The 24,856-nt window shown below is 45.1% G+C and overlaps 1 protein-coding gene across 1 annotated transcript in view; it reads right to left on the bottom strand.

Moving 5' to 3' along the window:
• CERS6 (ceramide synthase 6) overlaps positions 1-22,098 on the bottom strand; it is a 216,100-nt gene extending 194,002 nt beyond the window's left edge. The window contains exon 1 of the mRNA XM_024206806.3: positions 21,050-22,098. Within this exon, the coding sequence (XP_024062574.1) occupies positions 21,050-21,219 (170 nt within the window). The 5' untranslated portion in view covers positions 21,220-22,098. The remainder of the gene's footprint in view (positions 1-21,049) is intronic.
• Between the last annotated feature and the right edge of the window lie 2,758 nt (positions 22,099-24,856).

Below are 24,856 nucleotides of genomic sequence, written 5' to 3'. Positions count from 1 at the left end.
CAGCCGTGTTAGTCTGTATCCGCAAAAAGAACAGGAGTACTTGTGGCGCCTTAGAGACTAACAAATAGCTATGCATCAGAAGAAGTGGGCTGTAGAAAGCTTATGCTCAAATAAATTTGTTAGTCTCTAAGGTGCCACAAGTACTCCTGTTCTTTTTGAGAATACTGAATCTTCCCTACAAGAAGGAGAGAGAGAGAGAGAGAAAGAGAGAGGGGGGGGGGACAAAAGATTTGACTACAGTAGGAGATGAAATAATAGATGAATACAAGTGGAGATGCCATCACTCTTAGCTTATTCTCAGCTTTTCATATTTTTAACATTTGTTATTAGAGTGAGGAATTTGTTGTTAGAAATTATGAGGCAAAAAGTTGATGTTATGCTTGTGTAGTACCAAGCAGAAGAGGTACCCTGGCAGTGGTGGATTTGAAGTGTTAGCTTCTCTTTAAATCAACTGGCTTCTGAAGCCAGCTGTAAATGAAAGGCTAGGGCAGGGAAGTTGAAAAGTGCACTTGTAGAACATAAACGCCAGACTTGAGCTCTTGCTCAATAACACATTCCAATAACACATCAGCTTGTGTTGTAAGAATTGACCTGTTAAATGAATATACTTTCTATGGTCTAAAGACTCTATACAGAAATAGAGTGAACCACTCTAAATCAAAGACCTGTTGCATAAGTAGATTTCTCAGAGGAATTGGTAATGCAATACAGAGCCTTCCATCTCTACAGCATTATCTTGTAACCAGGCCTGTTCAGTGATGGACAGAAGTCATTACCATCAGAAAGCTGACTGATGGCTTAGACAGAAGGAACTGGTGATCTCAGCTCTGTTCCTCATGAGCATATATCCAAACAACACATGCTATCACCATAACTGGCCTCCTTGCTGAAAGTCTCAGAGAGACAAATGATAGAGTGGGCAAGGAGTCGGAATTATAGTCTCGGAGCTAATCCATTCAGTTGATCGTATTTGCAGCTATCTATGATAGAACTATTTTGTGGCTGAAAAGTGGCCGTTAGTCTCAAGGCATCTCTTGAAGGTGCTAAATGGGCAACCAAAAAAAAGTCATTTGGATAAAACTGACATTAAAACATCTACCAAACAATAAGAATGCTAACATTGTACCTGTTAAAGACAAATGCATTATATACCTTATCATTATTCCAGTTATAGGAGCTGGTATCTTTCGCTCTGATACCATATTGAATCTGCTGTCACCTCTGGAATGTAATTTCCAAGACTGGTTACATTTCCATTTAGTCCATTCCACAAACCCGCCTTCCCCCCAAGAGTAAAGGGAAAAAACTAATGGGGCTTAGAGCTGAAGAGCCAAGTCAGCCTTCCAACAAAACAAAGCTAGACATTTGCATTTCCCGTAGCAGCCCTAGAGCATCAGTGGGATGAACACACTTGGGAGAAGGCAGTTTGCAGCTTTTGGGGCTAAAATTGGATTGCTGGAAGAACAAGGTGCAAGAACATAGAAACAAGAATCTAATGGCACCTGACATACTGGAGAAAACTCCACATCTTCATGAGCAAAGATCATGGTAAAGTTTCTACATTCTGTGTATCTGATATTGGTTTGGATTTCTAACATATTGTTTCTGTCCTTACTATCTGTAAATAAATCTCATAGTATGTTAACCATTAACAGCTTTGAGAGTAAAAGGATAAGGTTCACCAATGAGACATTAAAAACAAAACAAAAAAGGGAGGAAAAAAAGGCGTGTGATGGAGTTCAGGGAGCCACACTCAGCCTCTGAGGAGATAATAGAAGTGAATGTTGGTGGCATTGTATAATAAGAAAAAAAAAACTGTGCAGAAATCACATGTTATGGTTACATCTTGTACTTGGGGAGACACATGACACTCAGCTCAAAATACTATTCATAAACAAGAGACCTTGCTTAGAATGCAGCAGTGAGTATTTAAACTACATGCCACTTGCATTCTGGAGATCACCAAGTCATAATGCTCATGTTATACAAAATATTGAAGAGGAGGAGGAAGAGGATGTACTATTAAGATTTATTCCTGGGCTCACATCCATACTACACTCATGCCAGACTATAAAAGGGGCAGTTAGAAAACCCTTTCTGTGGCACAAAGGGAGCCTATGAGTCCATTGTGCCAACAGACAACAAATGCAGCCCCATGGAGGGACTTAAGTAAGGGATTTGCACAGAATTTCGGCACCCCGGGGTGGATTTCAGCCATATAGCATTCCACTCAGATTTCCCACCTTCACATCAATGCAAAAATGCCCAGGAGTTTGTATTCCCTGTCTCATGGAAACAAGCTGTATGGAATTCCCAGTGTTTGCAATGCAGTTTGTTACCAGAGCAGGCTGATCCAATTTCTGCCCTCTGTTACATCAACACAGCCCTTTGTGAAGTCAATGGGGTGATAAAGGTGTTACAGACAAGGACAGAATTTAGCTCAGAGTCGGGAACTGTCAATATTCTAACCTATTCTCTTATCACATCATTTCCTCACCCCTTCCCTCTGCAAGTGATGCCAGCTTAGATACCCGATTTGTCTGCTTCTCCCACAACCATCTCCATGCCTTTTTCCATGGTGCTTCCCTATGCATGGACTGCCTCCCCATAATGGTCCAATAGCCTACTACTCATTCATTTAAAACTCTCAGCAAGATTCCTATGTGGCGCCCACAAGAAGCGAGTTAAATAAACAAAAACACTTATAGCTCTGTAAAAATGTGCATACGTCCAGACTCAGCAACCATATGATCCCATTGCTCTATTCTTGCTGTTCCTCACCCCATCCGCTTTCTACTCTTTGTTACCACATTCATCCTGAGTCATCAACTGCACCCTCATCAGCATCAGAGTGACGACTCTCTATGTATTGTGTAGACTACTGAACACACTTTTGCGCACTGCAGAAACAACCACCAACATCGAGTGGGTAGAAATAGGTTTACCTACCCACAGGAGGATTCCCCAAGCCATCGGAGAACATACTGGACTTCTATTGATTTCATTCCTGACAGTTAACTCCTCATTGTGAAAACCAGTGAATGACAAGAAAGCCCAGCACATAAACACAATCCAAAGATCCAAGAGAGCTCCTTTGGGAGCATCTTCAGTGTGGGAAATGCAGAGGAGCAACACATGCTGTGGATGGTGTTTTGTTCCTATTCGCTGGGCAAAGACGAGGGAGCCCATGCTGCAGACAGTGAAGTTCCACACATAAGACTCCTAAGAGACTGTGATTATACCAACAAAGCAGCTGTTTTTTCTGTTGAAAAAATGTAAGAGTGGACAGATTGTTTAGATCAAAACAGCCAGAAATCACTTCCACTATCAAATGGCTTAAAGAGACTTAAAAGGCCTGCACGTTTTTTTTAGTTTTCCCTAAGCCCCTATTTTTTAAACATATTATATTATATGTATATCCAATGTACTGTAATTGGAGTCTTTTACTGTCCTCTCAACACAGAACATGGTCTGAATAGGGTAAAAATTATAAAATCAAATACCTAGGAGATCAGGGCATGTGGAAGAGCGGAAGCAGCGGCTCCATGGGATATGCCCCTTAACCTTCCTTCAGGAATGCCCTCTACAAGCATACCTAATGGGTATGCCCCTGCATATCAGGAGGGGATGTCAGGGGCTGGGAGAAGGCACTCATGTGACATTGTCCCCTCCTAAACAGAGATGTCTTACAGGAATCCTGCACAGTAGTAAATGCTGTATGTAATGGGGCAGCCACCTCCAGAGTGACCCCTCATAACCTGGTATTGCACTGCAGCATCTCTGCTTCAGTCTCTCTCTCCTCAGAGCTCCTCAATAATTTTGCAAAGGCTTTCTCATAGCCAACACCGCTATGGCTCATTATCATAAACACTTCCAAAATACTCTCCTCAAAGTCCAAGTCAACAGTTTGATATATTCATCCTTCCCCACTCTTAATCAAGCCACTCCCAGGCCTTCCTACCTGGAGTCTTCCCTGCCTTGGCAGGCCATTCCCAGCCCTATCTAGCTGGAGTCTTTTCTGACCTGGTGTCTCACAGCTCCCTGCAGGAGCTTTCTTGTGCCCTGCAGTCCTCTCATCCCTACTCCCAAGCCTGCCTGCCTTAAGTCTCTGGCCAGCCCTCTTCCTTATATAGCCCAGAGGCCTGATAGGGTGCCATGACCTTCATTTTTCCCATCTGGAGAAGTTGGCTGTGTCACAGGTGCGGCTGAGATCCATCTCCCTTTAAAGAGCCAACTATCCTATGACACTGTAGCATTAACATACTCAGTCTCTCTCTCTCTTTCTCCCATCTCCACAGAAGATGGGGATTGAAGCGGCGTGGGGAAGAAAACTACAGTTTTCAGCTATGCAGCTCCCAAGAGAACAGTCCTGCAAATCCTGGTAGGAAGGGCCAGCTCCCTGTGCTACTGCCTCAGGATCCATGGAGACAGAGCCTGGTTTCCACACAAAGCCTGGGGTTTCCACATTAATGTCCTCCTTCTGCACCAGTCCAGTTCAGGAACCCTTCCCCCTGGACAGGAGGATGCATAAGAAACCCATGATGAATCTTGACAGGTTTCCATTATTTGTCTTCCTTCCATTGTGGTTCCTCCTCCCCCTGAACCAAGGGAGGGGACAATCAATAACTTCAAAACAATAAATTCTGAAAGTGTCACTCTGGGGGCATATGTATGTTTTTTTATTCAAAATGTGAAGCAGTAAAGACAACTACATAATCCAAACTGGGGGAAAAGGTTGAAGAACAATTTACAGGGGAATAAAATGAGCATGAGAAGACACAAGTGCTCTTTAATCAGAAGGACAATGTGATACCCTCTGATGATAGAAAGCAAACAGACAATAAGAGTGAACTGTTTCAATAGCTGTACTTGAGATAACCCTTCACTGCAACTGTCATCACACCACTGCATTTGCAGACAGCTTTGTCTTATTTTCTGGAGTGCTGGCTAAAATTCCTTTTCAAACAAAACTCTGTTGTTAAGAAATCACTTGCTGCTGCATCCTGCAGTCCTTATTCAGATACAAATCCCACCTCGGAAGACTTTAATATAGGATCCGTGTCAGAAAACCCTTGCACACATAAAGTACCTTTATAAACAGTTCACTGACTAAGACTAATCACATTTTTAAAATGGAAGTCCTTTTGATAGTGTAGGAATCTCTAGGACATTCCTTGTATACTTGCTAAAGTGTTAATAAATCTGTCTGGACATCAAAATTTCGCAAGCAATTTCCACAGAACTTCAGCTGACTCTGTCAAATGCCTTGGCTAGATCGAGAAAGAGGATGTACAAATGTTGACGCTGTTCACAACATTTTTTCCTGTAATTATTGAATGATGAAAATCATGCCAACAGTGTTTCTCTGAGCACAAAAGCTGTACTGTGATTCAGATAGCACCCTGTCAATGAGTAAGAAGTCAGTTCAGGAGGATCCGTGCAAGAATCTTTCAGGCCAGAAAGAGCAATTACTACGGTAATTACCACAGTCACTCTTTGAGCATTTATGCTTATAGATAGTGATGATATTGACATCTTTCAGTTGTTGTGGTAGGATTTCTTGAAGCCAAACATGTAAGAAAAATTCAAGAAGCCTGTCAATAAGATTTCCTCCATGTTTGAAAAATTTCAGCTGGAATGGCATCTGGCCCAGGAGATTTGTCATTTTTCATTACTTGAACAGCTTTCTATACCTCAGCCCGTGTAGGTGGATCGGCAAGTGCATTAGATGTGGGCAATTTGCAGACTTTACCCAGTGACTCATCAGAAACAATAGATAAATGATTACATAGTTGTAGGATAAAAAAAATAAAGAATTAGAGTTAGCTTAAGTTTGGTTAAGAAAATAACATATTTGCTTTATAGTTTGTGGGTAGTAGAGAGAAGGCCCTAATCAGCAAATAAAAGAAGGCCATGAGAATAGTAAGTAGTCTGGGAAGGATGTCTGGTTCCAAAAGTAACAAATAAAATAAAGAGCTGTGGTAACAAGACAAAGAAAAAATGTCTTAAAAGAAACAAGCCCAAACCTTCCCACTGTTCTGCTGGTAAGCAAGAAGCATGGAAAGAGACAGAGAGGAAAGGCCTTGGAAAGAAAGGAAGTTATAAATGTTATCTGGATTAAGCCTGGAAATAAGTGTGAATTGTCTCAAATTGGTTTTTAGCTGAAGTCAGTAATTGGCAATGACATCACTTGTTTGCTCAAGGGTATAAAAAGTAAACTCTTAAAGGGGTCATTGCTAATACCTATCTGACCACATTGGAGCCCACCAATATGAGTCTAAGCACCCCTGGGTACAGCCCATTTGTAAGTTTCTAGATCAAATGCTTATAAATGTTTTGTTACTGTATTGGGGGTAGTAAACTGATTATTTAAGATTTTTAGGCACGTTTAGAGCAATTATATAAATATCATTTGGCCACTGGATTTAAAAAAAGAATTTATGGTTAAATTAGTGTTTGGTGGTTTCCTGTATCAATAATTTCAAATATTATTAATAATTCCAACAATAGTTCACTAAAATGTTCATGCCATCAATGGTGGATGATAGTGTGATCTGTGATGAGAGATTCACCGTCAGCACTTGTTATCAATATCAAAGCAGATCAGGTAGGGCCATACACAGCTTTGACGGCATCACAGAAGCCTTTGGAATCCTGTTGATCAGCAACGGCCTGGAGTTCATCTGCTTTATGATCAACCCACATATTTTGCATTTGGAGGAATTTGCACTGGAGTGTGCTGCCAGCTGCCCTATATCTTTGAGAAGAATCAAGTTGAGCAGCTGGAAGTGTAGCACCAGTGCAATTCAATCAGCACAAGTAGGCAAATGGCTCTGTAGGCCAGCACGGTAAACGTTGTTCTTCCTGAATTGGTCTACAGAGTCAGGAGAAGACCCATTAGTACAAACTATGATTGTCAGTGTTGTCCTCCAAACTGAGGTGACTGGCATCATCATCATCATCACTTGCAACAGTACAGAAGTGATTCCTTTAAAATTACTATTTCCAATATTTGATAAATTCATATGTGACTTCTTACATTCCAAGAATATTGAATTTTCACGCCCCCCCCCCAAATACCTCAAAGTTTGCAATAATGCAAATACTGAAATTGTTGCAGGGTTGACCACACACACAAAAGTGTGGGGGTAACATCCTTTGGAGAGCAAAACAGTCATAAAAACTGCCTTAACAAGGCAGATGGGGAGTCCTGTGGTGTAGGCGTAATGCCAGCTCTATGCCACCTGCTCCCAGTCCCCTGAACATAGAGCAAATGCTGGAAATGAAAGGGGACATAGCCAGACCTTCAACTTTATCAATCCACAGCTCCTGGAATGAACCTATAGGCCAGGGGTGGGCAAACTATGGCCCGCCGGCCGGATCTGACCCCTCAGGGCTTTAGATCCAGCCCGCGGGATTGCCCCCGTGGCGCCGTTGGCCTCGCGCCGCTCTCAGAAGCGGCCAGCACCATGTCCCTGCAGCCCGCGGGGGGGGGGCGGCAGAGGGCTCCATGCGTTGCCCTTGCCTCCAGGCACTGCCCTCCGCAGCTCCCATTGGCTGGGAACGGGGCACCGCAGCCAATGGGAGCTTCGGGGGAGGTACCTGGAGGTGCGGCAAGGGCAGCGCCCGTGGAGCCCTCCGTCCCCCCTTCCGCAGGGACCACAGTGCTTCCTGGAGCGGCGCGGGGCCAGGGCAAGCATGCAGGGAGCCTGCCCTGGCCCCGGTGCGTGCTGCTGCCACCCCAGAGCCGCTTTAGGTAAGCGGCGCCGGGCCAGAGCCCGAACCCCTTCTACCCCCTGCCCCCCAACTCCCTGCCCTAAGCCCCCTGCCTGCACCTCGCACCCCAACTCCCTGCCCTGAGCCCCCTCGTACATCCCGCACCCCTCCTGCACCCCAACCCCCTTCCCTGAGCCCCCTCATGCACCCCGCACCCCTCTCTGCCCCAATCCCTTGCCCTGAGCCCCTTCCTGCACACCGCACCCCCTCCCACACCTCGCACTCCCTCCCGCATCCCAACCCCCTGCCCCGGCCCTGCATACAATTTCCCCACTCAGATGTGGCCCTCGGCCCAAAAAGTTTGCCTACCCCTGCTACAGGCTATAGTAATGCTGCTGTTACTTTGAGTAAGGCTACTGTAAGTGATGCCAGTTCCACAACTGGGGAAATGGAAGGGGGATGGCCTGCATGAAATTCCCAGACAAACGAAAATAAGACCAGGGTTTTGTCTACACTATGCAGCTTCTAGCGACACGGCTGTGCTGCTACAGCCATGCCACTAAAAGGCGCACAGTATAGCCGCTGTTTGTTAGCAGGAGAGAGCTCTCCCGCCCACAAAAAACTTCTACCCCCAGTGAGCTTTGTCGACAGGAGAGTCCTCCTGCTGACAAAGCACTGCTCACACCAGCGCTTTTCCTCGACAAAACGTTTGTCTTCCGGGGATAGGGGCGTGTTTTTAACACCTCTGAATGACAAAGGTTTTGTCCTTCACTGGCCAGTGTAGACAAAGCCTAGAAAGAAAAGTCCATGTAAAATAAAATTGGTCTGAATAAGGAATCTACTCTAACACACCACACAGATGGTTCCTGTCTAGAGGAGCTCCTGCAGTTACAGTGCAGTTACAGTGCCACAGGCAAAATCTTACACTTCTTGGGGGCACATCTTGTTGTTCAGCTTGTCCTTTTCTCCCTCACCCTTTCAAGGCTACATGTCAGAGTTTCACAGGAGCTATGTCAGAGCCTTTTGTATCCAGGTTGTGTCCTTCCCCTATCCTCTCAGCATTCTTCAGATCACTTTAATGTGCCTGGTACATTATCATACCAGATACACAAAAAGGTGGGTATCCCATTTGGGATATTGCAGTCTGTCACTCATGCCTTATCCATTGTACACTTTCCATACTTATTCCCTACCATAAACTCTGCCCTTGAGTAAGGGTTTTTTCCCCCTGTACCCTTTTTACAGCTATTTCCAAACAAGCATTCCTTCTCTCTCAATCTCTCTCTCACTCACTCTTCCCCCCTCCCCTCCGCACACCCCTAAGGCTGTCTACTCTTTGTCCTATCCTAACAACCAAGGCTTTACCATGTTAATTGTCCTGGCTGAAGGTGTCAACCTGAATAGTTTCCTGTCTAGCTTGAATGTTGCATCCAAGTTTAAAGCCCCTTTTCACACGTCTGTTTAGAGCACTGCTGTAGGTTCAGCCAGGCAGAAGCTGATTCTGCTATCACTTTCCCCAACCTTCTTACACTACAGCTACAGGTCAGCCTCCTGGGATACAAGGAATGACAGTTCTAGGTGAAGTGTGCACAGTTTCACAGCTATTTACAAATGAAAATGAATCATCAACAGAATGAAAGCGGGGGGGGGGGGTTTGAAAAGATCCTGAGTCCAAGGGTGAGATTTTCACCCCCATTTCAATCGGGCCTCCATTGTTTCTGCCTGCAGAACAGATCCTACAGTATGTTGGAGCCACACAGGGGAGAGCAAACCATATGCAACACATTGAAGCAACCACTTCTTCACTAGCAGCCTGCTTGCTACTGGAAGGGATGCACAAGTAGCTTGCTACTGAGGATAGACAAGGAGGAGTGCTGCATATCCAAGCACAAGGTCAACTTCTTGGCGATACTATACAAAAGTTGAGTGTAGAACTATTTTAGTAAGGAGTGTGATTTTTCACCAAAATAGTTATACCAGTCCAACGCCGAGCGTGGATACAATGATACCAGTATAGAGATGCTTTATATCAGTATAGATTAGATTCTCATTCTTGAGAATAAAGCTACATCAGCAAAAAGCACCTTTTTACTGGTACAACTGCATCCCCATGAAGAGATGTTGAACTGCTTTAACTATACTAGTATGAATAAAATGTTACAACTTTTATGCCTACACAAGACTTTAGAGTCACCTAAAAATGAATATTAAAAGGTATCATTTGTCACATTAGAAATGGGGGTTAGGCTAGCGAACTGAAAGAAATTAAACTGATTTGACGTTGTCTGGAAGATCTCTTAACATTCTGTTCCTTCCTATCTGAAAGCAAATTTAGAGGATGCTCTGTTTCTATACAGATCTTCAACATTATTAGTTGCTGTGTAGATAATAGCAATTATCTGAAGAGTTATAATTTAATGACGTAATATAATTGACATTTCTATGGCTGTGCAAAGGGAAAACGTCCTAGGTGTGGAAATGTGCTAATTTTATCCAATATGAGTCATATTTAAACATTTTCTTTCTGAAGCAGAAAAAGTCACAAAAGAGTTGAGAATTTGGTTAGCCCTGTTGCTGGGAACATGTGGAAAGAATTTTCTCTTGATCCAAGCCTAGTTTGTTAAGTTTTAAAATTACTAGAAAGCATTATATCTTTTTTCTCTTGTAACCATTTCTGACTTTAATGCCTTATACTTGTATTCACTTAAAACCTCTCTCTCTGTAGTTAAATAAACTTGTTTTATACTTTAATCAAAACTAATCTAGTGTTGTGTATTTAAAGTGAATTGTTTGGTAATGCCAATTAAAGCAAACTGTTGTACATTGACCCCTTAAAAGGGCAACAGACCTTTAATATCGGAACTATCCAGGAGAGGGCTGGGCAATGCACAACACACATTTCCGGGGAAAATCCGGGACTGGGAGTGTGTTGGAGTCACCCTGCAAGTGGTAACCAAGTCTGCTGGAAGCCAGAGCATGGCTAGTGTTGACAAGCTGCTGGGCTAGGGCTGTAGCTATACGCAGACACTCAGGGTGTGACCTGCATGCAGTTTGGATGTTTGTGAGAAGCCCAGATTGCAAGCTACAATAGCAAAGCCTTGTGAGGCACCCAAAGTTGCAGGGCAGGTGGTAACACAACCCCTCACCACTCTGGACTGCACCTTGGAATGTGACAAAGGGATACTGCTGGCTTAAATTTGGCCAAACATTTAAATTTAATAAAAATAAGATTGCATAAAACGTAAGACAAATAGAGATGCTTCCACACTTCATAGCAAACAAACACACAAACCTTTCCTATTAAAACAGTTGTTTTTAAACAACAAGACATCAGACTGTAGTGGCTGATGCTCAGATACTGCAGTATGATAGCCAAAGTGATTATAAACAAAAGGGAAACTAACAATTTATCTCACTGTCCAAAAGAAATGGAAAAGATAAATAGTATAATCAATGAAAAATGAATTCGATTTTTCTTTACATCTATTCACTATTAATACTCATGGACGGGGGGAGGTTGTTGTTTTGCTGGGTTTTTTTTTTAGTTCAGTTTGTGAAGAGTTGCCAGTTTTGGTTGGACATATTCCTGGAGGTTTCATCACATGACACAGTCTTTAATTAAAGATTAATCTTTAATTCCTGGAGACTCCAGGACAATCCTGGAGGGATGTCAACCCTGTAAAATTGTAAACAAGTTTCTTTACAACATAGGAGTTTTACACTGATAGTGTCCCTTTGAAAGAATGCTATATAAAAGAAAACAAATGTCAGATTAAATTTCAGTAGGACTAGATATGTGTGCCTGAAATCCTATTCAAGTGGTTAAGAGATCAAATAGGTTTTATAAAAGTGAAAAGTTATTTACAGTTGGAAAGTTATGTTTAAATCCATATTCATGTCTATTTAGGGGCAATTCAGCTATCCCCACACAAAGCCCAAGTGATCAGGCATTTTGCATGGAACTAAGCAGGGAAAGAGGGAATGAAATTTGCACACACTGCAACCTATGAGCTGTCCATAGGACTACAACAAAGCCCCTCTATAGTTGCTATTTCACCATGGACTGGAATAATGGCTGCTGCCTCATCTCACCTCCTTCCTCTACAGAAGTTTTGAGTCACTGGATCCACACTGATAGAACTATGGACCACCCCCCCCCCCCCCCCCCCCCCGCCCCCAAGGATTCCTTCTTCAGTTGCCTACCTAGTGTCAGCACAGAACTGCACTGGATGGTGCATGGTGACAGGAAGAGCATGTGTGCATGCAGAGACTACAGAGACAGATACACATTGCAAGGCTTAAGCGAGTTTCACCCTGAATGTACATGCACATTTAGTAAAAATCAGATATATATTGCAATATAAACCCCACACATGTTCCACTAGGAATGATAGTGTATTACATTAAACACAAAGTCAACTTTATGATTGCACTGTTAGAAAAAAGTCAGGCTCACAAAATTCATGAAATTCTGTAAGTTAAACAGGTTACACTCTGGTCAGTCTCATCTTAAACTAGGCTGGCCCTTGGTCTTAAGTCAGAGCATCTTGAAGGCTGCCTCACTTATACCCAAACTGTCCATGAACACAAGAAGCCAATGTAACAGCTCCCTTTTCCTTCAGGGAATTCTCTCTACCCCAGGGATGAGCAAACTACGACCCACGAGCCACATCTGGCCCGCAGGACCGTCCTGCCCAGCCCCTGAGCTCATAGGGCCTCATAAGGCAAAGTGTGCCAGTGTTGGAGTCCCCTGCCCTCTATCCAATCCCCCCTGCTCCGTGCCCCCTTACCGCGCTGCCTGGAGCACCGGTGGCTGGCGGCGCTACAGCCGCGCCACCACCACGCAGCACAGAGCACCAGGTCAGGCCGGGCTCTGCAGCTGCGCTGCCCCAGGAGCTCACAGCCCCGCCGCCCAGAGCATTGCGCCAGCGGCGGAGCAAGCGAGCTGAGGCTGAGGGGGGACAGCAGGGGAGGGGCCAGGGGCGAGCCTCCCGGGCCAGCTCAGGGGCCGGGCAGGACCGTCCCAGGGGCCGGATGTGGCCCACGGGCCATAGTTTGCCTACCCCAATGTAGGCCAACAATTTCAAGTGCGGGGGGGGGGGGGGAAGAAAAAATAAAACTATCCCTAATTACTACAACCCGTTTACCCACATCGCTTAAAATGGCTGGGCCATTTTGCTACCCCAAAAAAATATATATAAACAAAATCACCTCTTGGCCTTACACCCAATCATGGCAAGTTTCACCCCAAATGAGCTTTGAGGAAGTTGTAAGCAAATGAAAAAATTAGTTAGGATGGAAATCACAGCTCAACCTTAACTATATTTCTTGCTACTGTGAATGCTCATAGTTGGTTACACTTTCTATTAAAGGTAAGACCATACAGTTTTAGCAGCTTAGCAATCAACCTGGTGGACTGTCAATAAAATAGAAAATCTAATTAAATGGTTTGTACCAATTAATTTAAAGCTCAGCACTCCTTGTTTGCTGATTTACCAATATTAAGAATCATAGAATATCAGGGTTGGAAGGGACCTCAGGAGATCATTTAGTCCAACCCCCTACTCAAAGCAGGACCAATCCCCAGACAGATTTTTTTATCCTAGTTCCCTAAATGGCCCCCTCAAGGATTGAACTCACAACCCTGGGTTTACCAGGCCAACGCGCAAACCACTGAGCTATCCCTTCTTCCCCCCCTTTCAATACAAGAAGTGCAATAGCATCATCACAAGTATTTTAAAAGACAGTGCAACTCATATGTTCATACCCCCAAGGTAACTGTATAGCAAAAAATTTAAAAATGTATTACAGCAGCAACTTTTTCCCCAAGTGTTCCCATTATAAACTCCTCCCTTCCAGAATAACACATCTGTAAAGATTTGCTGAGATGCAACTTGGCTACTGTCAGCCATCCATAAACTAATTTTTAATATATTTTCAAGAAGCAGATGTAGCCATTTTAAGTTAAAGAAGAAAATCATCATCCGTTTGGCAGCCCTTTTGCCTTGTCCCTTCCAGCTCTCAGATCACTTTGCTAACTGAAATTAAATTATGCAAGCCCTTAATCTGTAACGTGGATTAGGCAGTTGTGTTGCTCAAAACAAAAGAGGCACAAGACCACCCAGGTTTAAATGCAAACAAAGACAAACTTTTATACCAGGGGTCTTACAGGCACCCTCTCTTTAGGCTTCTTCACAACCCACCATGGCTCCTCCTCTTCCCGTTCTGGGTTCCACTTCCTGGTTTCTTAAAGGAGCCACACCTCATAAGCAGCCATTCCCAAATACTACATTTTCCCCCTCCAAACACTTTTTTTGGTACAACCATACAATAACAAGTTACACAATTTAAACCTTCGGAATTCCAGTAATTCCTTTGGATGTTACACTGTAAAGTCCTTCAGCCATTGTGGGGGCCCACACAACCATAAAGGTCTATGTATCACCCTTTGGACGCCAGCAGCCGGCGGAGGTGGGGTTGGAAACAAAATCAGAGCCTCTATCGGAACAGGCAAAACCTCCACTGGGACAGGCAGTACAACTTCAGCTGCTGATGGTGCGGTGAGGATTTCCAGACCCGCTTCACCTGTGATGGTTTCCCATACTTGGACTTAAGTACTGATATGCCAATGGGACCTATCATGCAATTTGCATGTTACCACTCCTGGATGCCGTGTAACCTGCCTTGGAATTGAAAGCAGTGACCTAACCCTGCATGGTCTGCATACATGTACCGATTGCCCCACTGCCAGGGTCATCACCCCAGCCCTCCATTTGTCATTGGTGTAACCTTTGGAGTGTGCCTGATACTTCCATACACGGTTGTGAACCTCCCACAGACGTATATTCCTGGGATCCTTAAGAAAGGGGCATGATAAGTCTAATGATAAAGACAACTCTCGCTCCAGTACCAGGGAAGCCTAGCTCCCTAGGGAACGGCCCGGTAATGCTGTAATACTGAATGAAAAGCTTGTGGAAAGGGCAAACCATGAGACAGATGAGCCCGAAGCCCGTTCTTCAATGTGAGATTAAATCTCTCTACACCTGTGTTACGCCTGAGGGTGGTATCTGGGAGTACAGACATGCCAGAGCCCTTAATCTGCCAGGAACTGGGTGAAACAAGCAGAAACAAACTGCGGTCCATTAACAGTAATTATTGTGCGGAGATAACCCCACCTAGAGAATCACTCCTCCAGCCAATCACAGACGACTTGTGCTGCTGCTGCTAGGCTGCTAACTGCTACCTCTGGCCATTTGGAAAAAGATTGTAGGCTACTGTCAGAAACCACAGATGCTGTTTGGCAGGGGTTATTTCTCCACATATGTCTAGTTGTATGGACTGCCACGGTCCAGGCAGCAGCAGGGTCGAGATCAAAGGTACACTGGTTAGCTTATGGGATTCACCACTAAGTAAATATGGTTCACAATTTCGGACCAACTCTATAATGTGACTATCCTGGCCACCATACGCTGTGCAACACCTCAGTTTCATACATACCACTCCAGCATGGCCTCTGGTACTCTGGGAGCCCCAGAGTAGACCATGATCACCTATGGTGACAATTCGTATCTCACAAGAAAGTAAGACACCAGATAATCTGGAACAATTTTTGCCCAACCCTGACAAACATATCTGAGAACTTCTTATAACACTACATCCTGGGGCAGTGCTTACAACAGTGATTTGGGACTGACAAGAGAGGGGTCAGTCAGGGCATTATTATCCTCCTCCTGGCTCATAACTCCCCTTATTGTGGATTTGTAAGGTAAAGCCCGGGACAGGCAATCAGCCACCTGATTGAGTTTATCCGGATGGTACTGTACTGAGAAGTTGTACTGACGTAGGCAATCAGCCCATCTATAAATATGAAGGGATCTTTCCTCTGACCTTGACTGAGTTAACAGTGTGGTTAACGCCTGGTGGTCGGTGTGTAGTGTGAAAGTTCAACCATGCAAATAACAATACCACCTTTCATATGCCCATATGCAAGCTAGGGCCTTCCGCTCCCCTGCTGAGTATTTCTGCCCAGCTAAGGAAAGTGCTCAAAAGGTGAATGCAACTGCGTATTCCACCCCTTTGTGGATCTGATAGAGCACAGCGCCAAGAGCTACAGCAGAGGCATCACACATGACAAAAGTAGAGCCTCATAAGGCAAAGTGTGCCAGTGTTGGAACTGAAGTAATCATTGTTTGAGCTGGCCCACTGCCTGTGAACACTCTGGAGTCCAGTTCCAGACTGCATTACAGTGTAACAGGGCCCATAAGGGTGCAGAGCATCTAAGCATAATCTTGCACAAAACAAAGGTAACAGTTAGCTAACCCAAGAAACACTAGGCGTTCTGACTTGTCTGTGGGGTCTGGTAGTCAAACAATACCATCCACATTGGACCACAATGGGGTAATTCCACTCACCAACAGATCATGGCTCACAAAATCCAGTGAATTTCTATGAAAAAAAACCACACTTCTCCCCAATCAGGGTTAATACTGTATGAAGGGAAGCATCATGGTCAGAACAAGGTGATCCATGAACCAGAATGTTACAACCACCCCAAGAAGGCCGGCCTCTTTGGAAACAGCTGGGTCCTAGAGATAGACCAAAAGGAATCCTTTTAAACCAAAAGAGGGCTGTATGGGTGAGAAAAGCTGTGAGGTTCCATGACTAAGGAGAAAATGGTATCTGGAGATATCTCTGACATAGATCCAATTTAGTGAACATAGCTGAACCCTGACATTGCACTGCCAATTCCTCCATGGTTGGTAGAGGATAGCAGTCAGGTATGACTGCCTTGTTCACTTGGCGTAAATCCACACATAAGCATAGTCCCACTTCTTCTTGTTCAAGAGAAAAAAAGGTCTGACACCCACGGAGAAGTGTCCTCCTGAAGCAAGCAAGAAAACCCTGTGGCTCCAGGTGAGGTCTGCAAAATGGTTGTATAATTTGGCTGGCCAGTGGATCCACCCATAGATGATCCACAGCCAAGACCAGAGGAGACCTCCAGTCATCTCTCCAATCATTACCCCAAAATTGATTTCTTTGTTCTGTGAGTCTAACACTTCAGAGCCCAGTGCCTGGAAAAAATCCAGCCTCCAGAATGGGCCATGTAAAATGGAAACACTCCCACTTCTCGTTGATATTACATCACAGGGAGATTCACCATCCCTAGCAAAGCGATTTTTGCATTCCCATATTCGGATAGCATGGACTACACTGGCCGCAAGGTAAAATAGGCAAAATATCTATGGTGTGTGGTATTGTTTATTAGTGAGACTCGTGTTCCAGTGTTCACCAGCAGCAATATCTCCACACTTACTAAATGGCAGGGGCAGATTTCAAGATACTCCCAGTCCCGTGTCACCAAGTTGATCCCCTCAGGCATGGAATCTTCCTCCATCTCCTGGTCATCCATATAGGTGATGGCTGGGGGAGAGCAACACCTCTGGCAAAATGGTTAAGTTTTCCACATCGGCGGCACGTTTGTCCCTGGGCTGGACACTCCCGGATCTCTGACAGTGACAGGAGTTGCTGCAGCGAGGACCCATGCTGGCACTCTGCTCCTGAGTCCACCAACAATCGGGGTGCTGCCCTATAACTCCCACATGGTTACCTGAACCTCTATCAATACACTGTACCAGGGTGGCTGCAGCAATGGATGGTGTGAATGATGCCCCAGAAGAAGAAGAAGAACCTGGAGGGGTTGGGGTCTGGACTGCAAGTTCAAATTGATAGCCAATCTCCACCGCCCTGTGGAGAGTCAGGGAATCTGGTCCCATCAGGAGGCACTTCCACAACATGGGGACAAAATCCAGTCCTTAAACTGATCCTGAATCATCTCATCAGTTAGGGATGCAAATCTGCATATAACTGCCAGTTCCAGACCAATGTCCTGGGGAGCTGTGCTCTCTGATGAAACTTAATGCATTCGAACATAGCTCTGGGTGCGGGGTGACAGTGTACTGCTAGCGCCCTTACCGCTTCCTGATACGATGTGCTGGTCTCTCGAGTGGAAAAGATCTGAAAGTCTCTCGGGTACCTAGTGCGTGGAGTAGGAGTGTGCGCCGGCAAGCTACAAGTGCCGTTTCCAGACCAGCCGCCATCAAGCACACATTGAACGCTGCGATCCATTTGGTACATGGCAAGGGTGAATCCCCTGGTAGCATCAGGTACAGGGCTGGTGCAGTCACAAAAACAGGGAACTGCATAGTAGCTGGAGGCACACTTGGGTCGAACATCCTCATTACTACTGTGATATTCCAAAATCTTGAAGACCACTCAAGTTTAAATGCAAACAAGAACAAACTTTTATTCCAGGAGTCTTATGGGCACCCCCTCTCTAGGTTTCTCCATGACCCTCTGGGGGTCCTCTTCTTCACCCTCAGAGCTCCACTTCCTGGTTTCTTAAAGAAGCCACGCCTCAGAAGTAGCCGTTCTCAAATACTACCTTTCACAAAAATAAATTACTACATAATAATTAATAAAATAATTATTATTATTATTAGGTCGTGATCCTGTTCCCACTGAAGTCAATGACAGACCTCCCACTTAGTTCAATGACAGTAGGACCAAGACGAGTGTTGGCTTGTTTTAATGAGTATCTCCATTTTAATATTACAATTGTTCCATACTACATTGATTAATTCCACACTAAGGGCCTAAACCTGCACTTATGGATATCACTGGGAGCTTTGCAATTGGATTAAAAAAAAGAGTAGCACTGAAACACAAATATATTTTCCAATGCTAGCTAACGACAGCACTGCAGGAAGCTGTTATGTTCCATCTGGCTAACAACATACATTTCCGGAGGTGGATTACTGGCCCTACCTACAATGAAGGATTATGAAAATTAGTTGCTTTTCTGATCTTCGTAACTATGTATTCATAAAATATTAAATTTTTTAAAATTATTTTTGAACTACTTGAGAAAGGAAAATAACTATGAAAAGCTAATTAAAGCTTGCATTATAACCAAGAAAAAACAAGGCAATTCAAAACTCGGGCTTAAATTCTCTGCTTAGTTAACTTTTCTTCCAGCCTGAACTAGCCCTGCTGTTCTTACATATTGCAGCTCATATGACACCATACACAACATTATGCTCTTACCTCAAGTCCCTTCAGTACAACAGGGTAACTGTAAGGATGGAGAGGCAAGACCGGAGGCCAGTTCTTGGATGTTACTGAGAGAGTACAGAGTACTTTGTTTTACTTAATTTATTATATTCTTGTTCAACATCTAAATCAAAACTGGGAAGTCTTTGATTTCCAGATACACCTTCACTTGTCACCCAAGTCCATAAAGCAGCACAAAAGAATTATTCTAAAGACAACAATCCAACAAAGGCTGTGGCCATTTTTCCAAATGAACATTTCTTCCTAGCTGGGTAATGAAAACAGCTGAATATTTCACAAAACACAAATCCAGGCAGCAAATGCTAACACCTTTGCTCAGACTGGGAAAATGAAATGCTTGTGAGAGGTGATATGAGTTTTGTAGGTCTCAGCTTTCCAGGGTGACCAAATGTTTTATTAACCTTTAAAGCATACAGATATTCCCTGTGTGGAATGTAATAATTGTTACTCTGCATGTGTCCTTTTGAACATCTTGTAATCATTACAGAGGAAGATTCTGCCAAGAATATGTAGGTGTTTGCAAATGGAACCATTCTTTTGTTCTTCACAGATAAAGTGAATATCATCTTTCTTGACATGGCATACTAATCTACCCAGAAATGAGCACACATGAGCAACCTGCTTTACTCAATGATCTCTTTATCCACTCAAGGACAGCGATGTTAAACAGAAGTAACTGAATGTCCATAGCAAGTAAATATTTACTTTGGAAGAACATGACCCTTTGATATATATGTTTTCATATTAGCTTTTTTTTTTTTTTTTTAAATTTGTTTGGACTGATGCCACGCAGGACACAGCCTTAAATGAAAACAGTGAGTTTCAATTTTATTCTTAATAGCATCTATGGTGTATTACTTTCTTCACCTGAATCCTAATTTCAGATTACACTTTGAATATTATTGCTTAGATTTATGATTTCCTACACTGCTACATCAATAGGAGTGTATGAAATTAGAATAGAAATTAGTAAAATAAAATATGTGGCAATTATAGCCCCTTATTTTTAAGCCACTTTACAAACATGTACTACTAATTGATCTTGACTAGTGTTCAGCTGTAATATACACATTTAAAACCATAACATGCAGCTATCATAAGGTGCATTGTACAATAAAATACAGTACAAAGCTTCAGCACAGTCAAGGGCCCCAGCAACAGATTACAAGAACCAATCCTGCCACCCAGTGTAATCTATATACAATTATATAGATAGCATAGATAAGGCTAGAGTAAATTGCTCTTTTTTTAATCAAATTGTTCCACTAAGAAAACCCTGTGAGGTTTACACAGAATTTTAGTTCAAGATAAACAAACTCCTCATTAGGTCAGTTTGTTTCCTGGCCCGTGGGAGGAAAACACTATGTAACCTCAGTTTTTTCCCATTAATACTAAGAACTTTTAAAGATTTAATATCAAAGGCTTAAAATGCCAGAATGGGAGCGGTTCAGAGTACGTCATGAATTAACAGACAGACAATTACAAAGAGCTCATTGAGAATATAAAAAACTTGCTATTTGGGCTCAGAAGTTAAAAGCTAAAACTGAATATTTACTAAACTTACTAAAGATCTTCTATTACATTAATCCCTGCCTAATTTATTCTTTTTTACAAGCAAATACCAGGACTGGACACACATTTCACAACATGCACCTAAGAGCTGAGGGTCTCCCATCAGACTTGCGATTGGTGCCCATGACAGTTTAGAAGCAGGATACGGCCAGGACTAGGCAGCAAAGGGGGTTAAGGGGTGGTTTACATTTTCAACACACTTCAGTCTCAAACGATGCCCACCGCCAGCCCTGCACAACCGAGTGGAGCGCTGCTGAACATGCCCGATGAAATTTCGCCTCCTAGTGCCAACGCGGAGGCATGTCGCTGGGCTGCCCACCAGCTAGACAGTCTGCATTGATGGCATGAGCTGGAGGGCCAGTGAGACGAGCGGGCAGGGCGAGGAAATCAACTCCAAAGCGCCTCCACCTTTGGTGTCTGCCTCTGGCCGGGCGAGCCAGGAGAGAGCAGCAGGAGGCGGAGCTCAAGCATCTCCCCGTGGCAAGCCGGACGGGACCCCCTCTCTTCCCTCCCCATGCCTGCCAGGCTGCGTGGCTGGCCATGCCCCACACGCGCTCCAGCAGCAGCCCCCTGCACGGGGCGAGAGCGCAGGCTGCGGTGCGGTGGCCCCACTTGCCCAGCCCAGCGTTACCTTTCAAAGACCAGCCGGATCATGAAGATGCAGAAGGCCAGGGGGAAGGCGAGGTACAGATCCTCAGCCTGGGGGAAGGAGGCTTCCTCCGTGTTCTTCAGATCGGCCCAGGTGACATTGTGCGGCAGCCAGAACCGCTCGTTCCAGAACCAGGCTAGGATCCCTGCCATCTTTGCTTTGTCTCGCTCCAAGCCCCCTCGCTCTGGTGCTGCCGGGGGGGGGGGCTGCTCAGGAAGAGGATGCGCGTCTGTGTGTGAGTCCCGCTGCGGAGCAGCCGCTGTGAGCCCTCCCTCGCTTTGCTCGCAGCAGCTGCGCTCTGCGCCCAGACTTCCAGCTCCCCAGCCTGGGCTGCGCGGCGCTGGCAGGGCCGCCTCGTCTGTCACAAGGCAGCTCGGGCCTCGCGCCCTGATTGGCTCCCGCCCGCGTCAGCCAGCGGCGGGATGCAGCCAAGGTGCTGGTGAGGCAGGCTGCTGCTGCTCCCTCGGGGGTAGAGAGAGAGCAGCCCCCTCCCTGCCGCGGTTCCTGCGTGGCGGGGGCTCGGCAGCGGCTCCCCGCCTCAGCTCGTCCCAGTGCGCACAGGCTGGCCCGTGTCCAGCAGCCGCAGCCATGCAGCTGCTCCTGCCGCTCACTCATTTCCAGGCTGCAAATTGCAGAGGCAACGTGGCTCTTTCCTTGCACGGCGCGGCTGGAGCCGGCCGAAACTTTCCTCGCGGCACCCAAACCGGGGGCGCTCAGGTGGTAGGTTTGGGTGCTGGCTGGATACACGAGTTGAGTCCACTGAAAGGCCACGAACCTCTCAGCAAATCCCCGACCAGGTTCCGAGTGAGCCCGGGCTGCCTTTCAGCCCCACACGATGCTGACTCGGCATATCCCGACCTCGGCTGCTTCCATCAGGGGACGCTTAGCTAGTACTTGCCCAATACCAACAGTGTCAAAGCTAGCAGGGTCAACACTGATTTGAGGTACCCAACTTGAGCCCCTGGGCCTAAATACTTAGGCACCTGAGCCCAGGGCTGCCCAGAGGATTCAGGGGGCCTGGGGCAAAGCAATTTTGGGAGCCCCTTCCCTAAAAAAAAGTTGCAATACTATAGAATACTATATTCTCGTGGGGGCCCCTGTGGGACCTGGGGCAAATTGCCCCACTGAGCCTTGCATGTAGGCAGCTAAGTAAATCCCAGTTTTGGCTCTGCTGAAATCCACAAAACTCCGCCCAAACTTTGTAGGCTCTAAACTCGCTTGGTGCCTAAATTTTCAGAATAAATGTTCCCTCAGCAACTAAATTTCAGCCTCTGGGCATACACACTGCTGCCTCCCTCTAGGTGTCTGCGAGTCTATCTCCTGCTTAAGCCACGGAGCGATTCACAAACTGGGGCAGGACAGGAGTTCAGGGGCATCGCCCGATCCAATGGGCATGCTCAGAGCCACCTGCAGGATTGGGTCCCATTCAAAGTCTGTCCCATTCAAAATCTCTCTCTCTCCCTGGCCCACTGGCTGTTACACTGTGGAGAAATACTTCAATAGTCATTGGGTGAGAAAGTGAGAATGGCACCCAGCTGGAACATGGAAGATCACAGTTCCAGTCCCCCTATTCCAGTCATTTTTTTATTATTTATCCACAGTGGAACAGCTTCAACAGGAGAGACTGAGGAAACCCCACATTAGAATAGGTCGTAGCTCGGTGGCTAGAGCACTCTTGTTCTAGGAGAGGGGGAATTGAACCTGTCTCTTCCACTTCCCAGGTGAGTGCTATAGTGGGCTAAAAGATACAATGTGGGCAGCAGTGGCAGCACCTCCTCCAGCCATTTTGGGTGTAGTAAGGCAGTTGCCTAACTCATTCCCACAAGAAACATCTTAGGTGCCTAAGCTGCCTGGCTCCAGGAGACAGGCTTTTGTTTATGGATCATAGAGTCATAGATTCTAAGGCCCTAAGGGACCATTGTGATCATCTAGTTTGAACTCCCATATAACACAGGCTATAAAACTTCCCCAAAATAATTCCGACAGAATATTTTTTAGAAAAACATCCAACCTTGATTTAAAAATTGTCAGTGATGGAGAATTCACCACAAGCACTGGAACAATTTGCCAAGGGTTAGGGTAGGTCTACACTTACCCGGTAGTTCGGCAGCAAGCAAATCGAACTTCTGGGTTCGACTTATCGCGTCTTGTCTGGACGCGATAAGTCGAACCCGGAAGTGCTCGCCGTCGACTGCGGTACTCCAGCTCGACGAGAGGAGTACGTGAAGTCGACAGGGGAGCCTGCCTGCCGCGTCTGGACGGAGGTAAGTTCGAACTAAGGTACTTCGAACTTCAGCTACGTTATTCACGTAGCTGAAGTTGCGTACCTTAGTTCAAATTGAGGGGTTAGTGTAGACCTGCCCTTAATTACTGTACTCTCACCCTTAAGAATTTATGCCTTATTTCCAGTCTGAATTTGTCTAGCTTCATCTTCCAGCCATTGGATCGTGTTATACCTTTCTCTGCTAGATTGATGAGCCGATTATTAAATGTTTGTTCCCCATATAGACACTTATAGACTGCAATCAAGTCACCCCTTAACCTTCTCTTTGTTAAACTAAATAGATTGAGCTCCTTGACTCTTTCACAAGAAGGCATGTTTTCTAGTCCGTTCATCATTCTTGTGACTCTTCTCTGAACCTCTCCAATTTATCAACATCCTTCTTGAATTGTGGACACCGGAACTGGACACAGTATTCCAGCAGCAGCTTCACCAGTGCCAAATACAGAGGTAAAATAACCTCTGTACTCCATCTCAAGATGCCCCTGTTTATGCATCCCAGGACCACATTAACTCTTTTGGCTACAGCGCCGCACTGGCAGCTCATGTTCAGCTGATTATCCACCATGCTCCCCAAATCTTTTTCAAAGTCACTGCTTGCCAACATAGAGTCCCCCATCCTGTAAATACGGTCACTGTTCTTTGTTCTCAGATGTATACATTTACCCATTTTAAAATACATATTGTTTGCTTGCACTCAGTTTACCAAGCAATCCAGATCACTCTGAATCAGTTACCGGTCCTCTTCATTATTTATCACTCCCCCAATTTTTGTGTCATCTGCAAACTTTATCACTAAGCAGAGATAGGCAGTGCTGATCTCTGTGAAAGGGGAGGGGCTAGGACACACCCCTGTCCTCAGCATTTCCCATTGACTATCTTAGGTGGCTCCCCACCTAGCGTGCTGGCTTTTGTGGATCTCATTCTAAGGCGCCCATCTCTCCCCATTCATTGTATAGGGAACCTAGGCACCTAACTCAGGCTTTATGGATTACAATGTTGTTCCTGTGATTTTCTAGGTGTCTAGAGTTAGGTGCCGCGATGTTCCACGTTGCAATGTGTAAGTCACTTTGTGGATCCAGACCCTGGGCCTGTTTTTCAGCATTGCTGAGCACTTGTTGGTCTCAGTAATAGACACACCCAACATCAGAAGTACCCTCCCTGCTGATGTGTAAACATACCCATACAGATACACACCCCAAAACCTTACCCTCTGGAACCCTCCACCCACATGGTCCTATTTTGGGCAGATTCCATTATACCTTGCTTTAGGTGAGGCCCCTTAGCTGCCTCTAACATCAATCTTAAGTGAGGGACAAGTTCACACTGTATTAATTTAGATGGAATAAAGTGGCCCAAAGAGTTAAAGGTGTTACCATGACCCAGTTACTGGTCAACATTATACAGTGCTAAACAGGGTATACAGAGACCTTAGCTTGCTTAGTACCATGGCAAACATACCATTAAACACCATTTTAACCTTTTATTAAAGATACAGAAGAGAAAGA

The sequence above is a fragment of the Terrapene carolina genome, unplaced genomic scaffold (assembly GCF_002925995.2).
Source record: "Terrapene carolina triunguis isolate 2854851 unplaced genomic scaffold, T_m_triunguis-2.0 Scaffold62, whole genome shotgun sequence".
In the NCBI taxonomy this organism is placed as follows: domain Eukaryota; kingdom Metazoa; phylum Chordata; order Testudines; family Emydidae; genus Terrapene; species Terrapene triunguis.
Note: the sequence above shows the minus strand (reverse complement) of the source record. Positions and strands in the feature narration are given on the sequence as shown.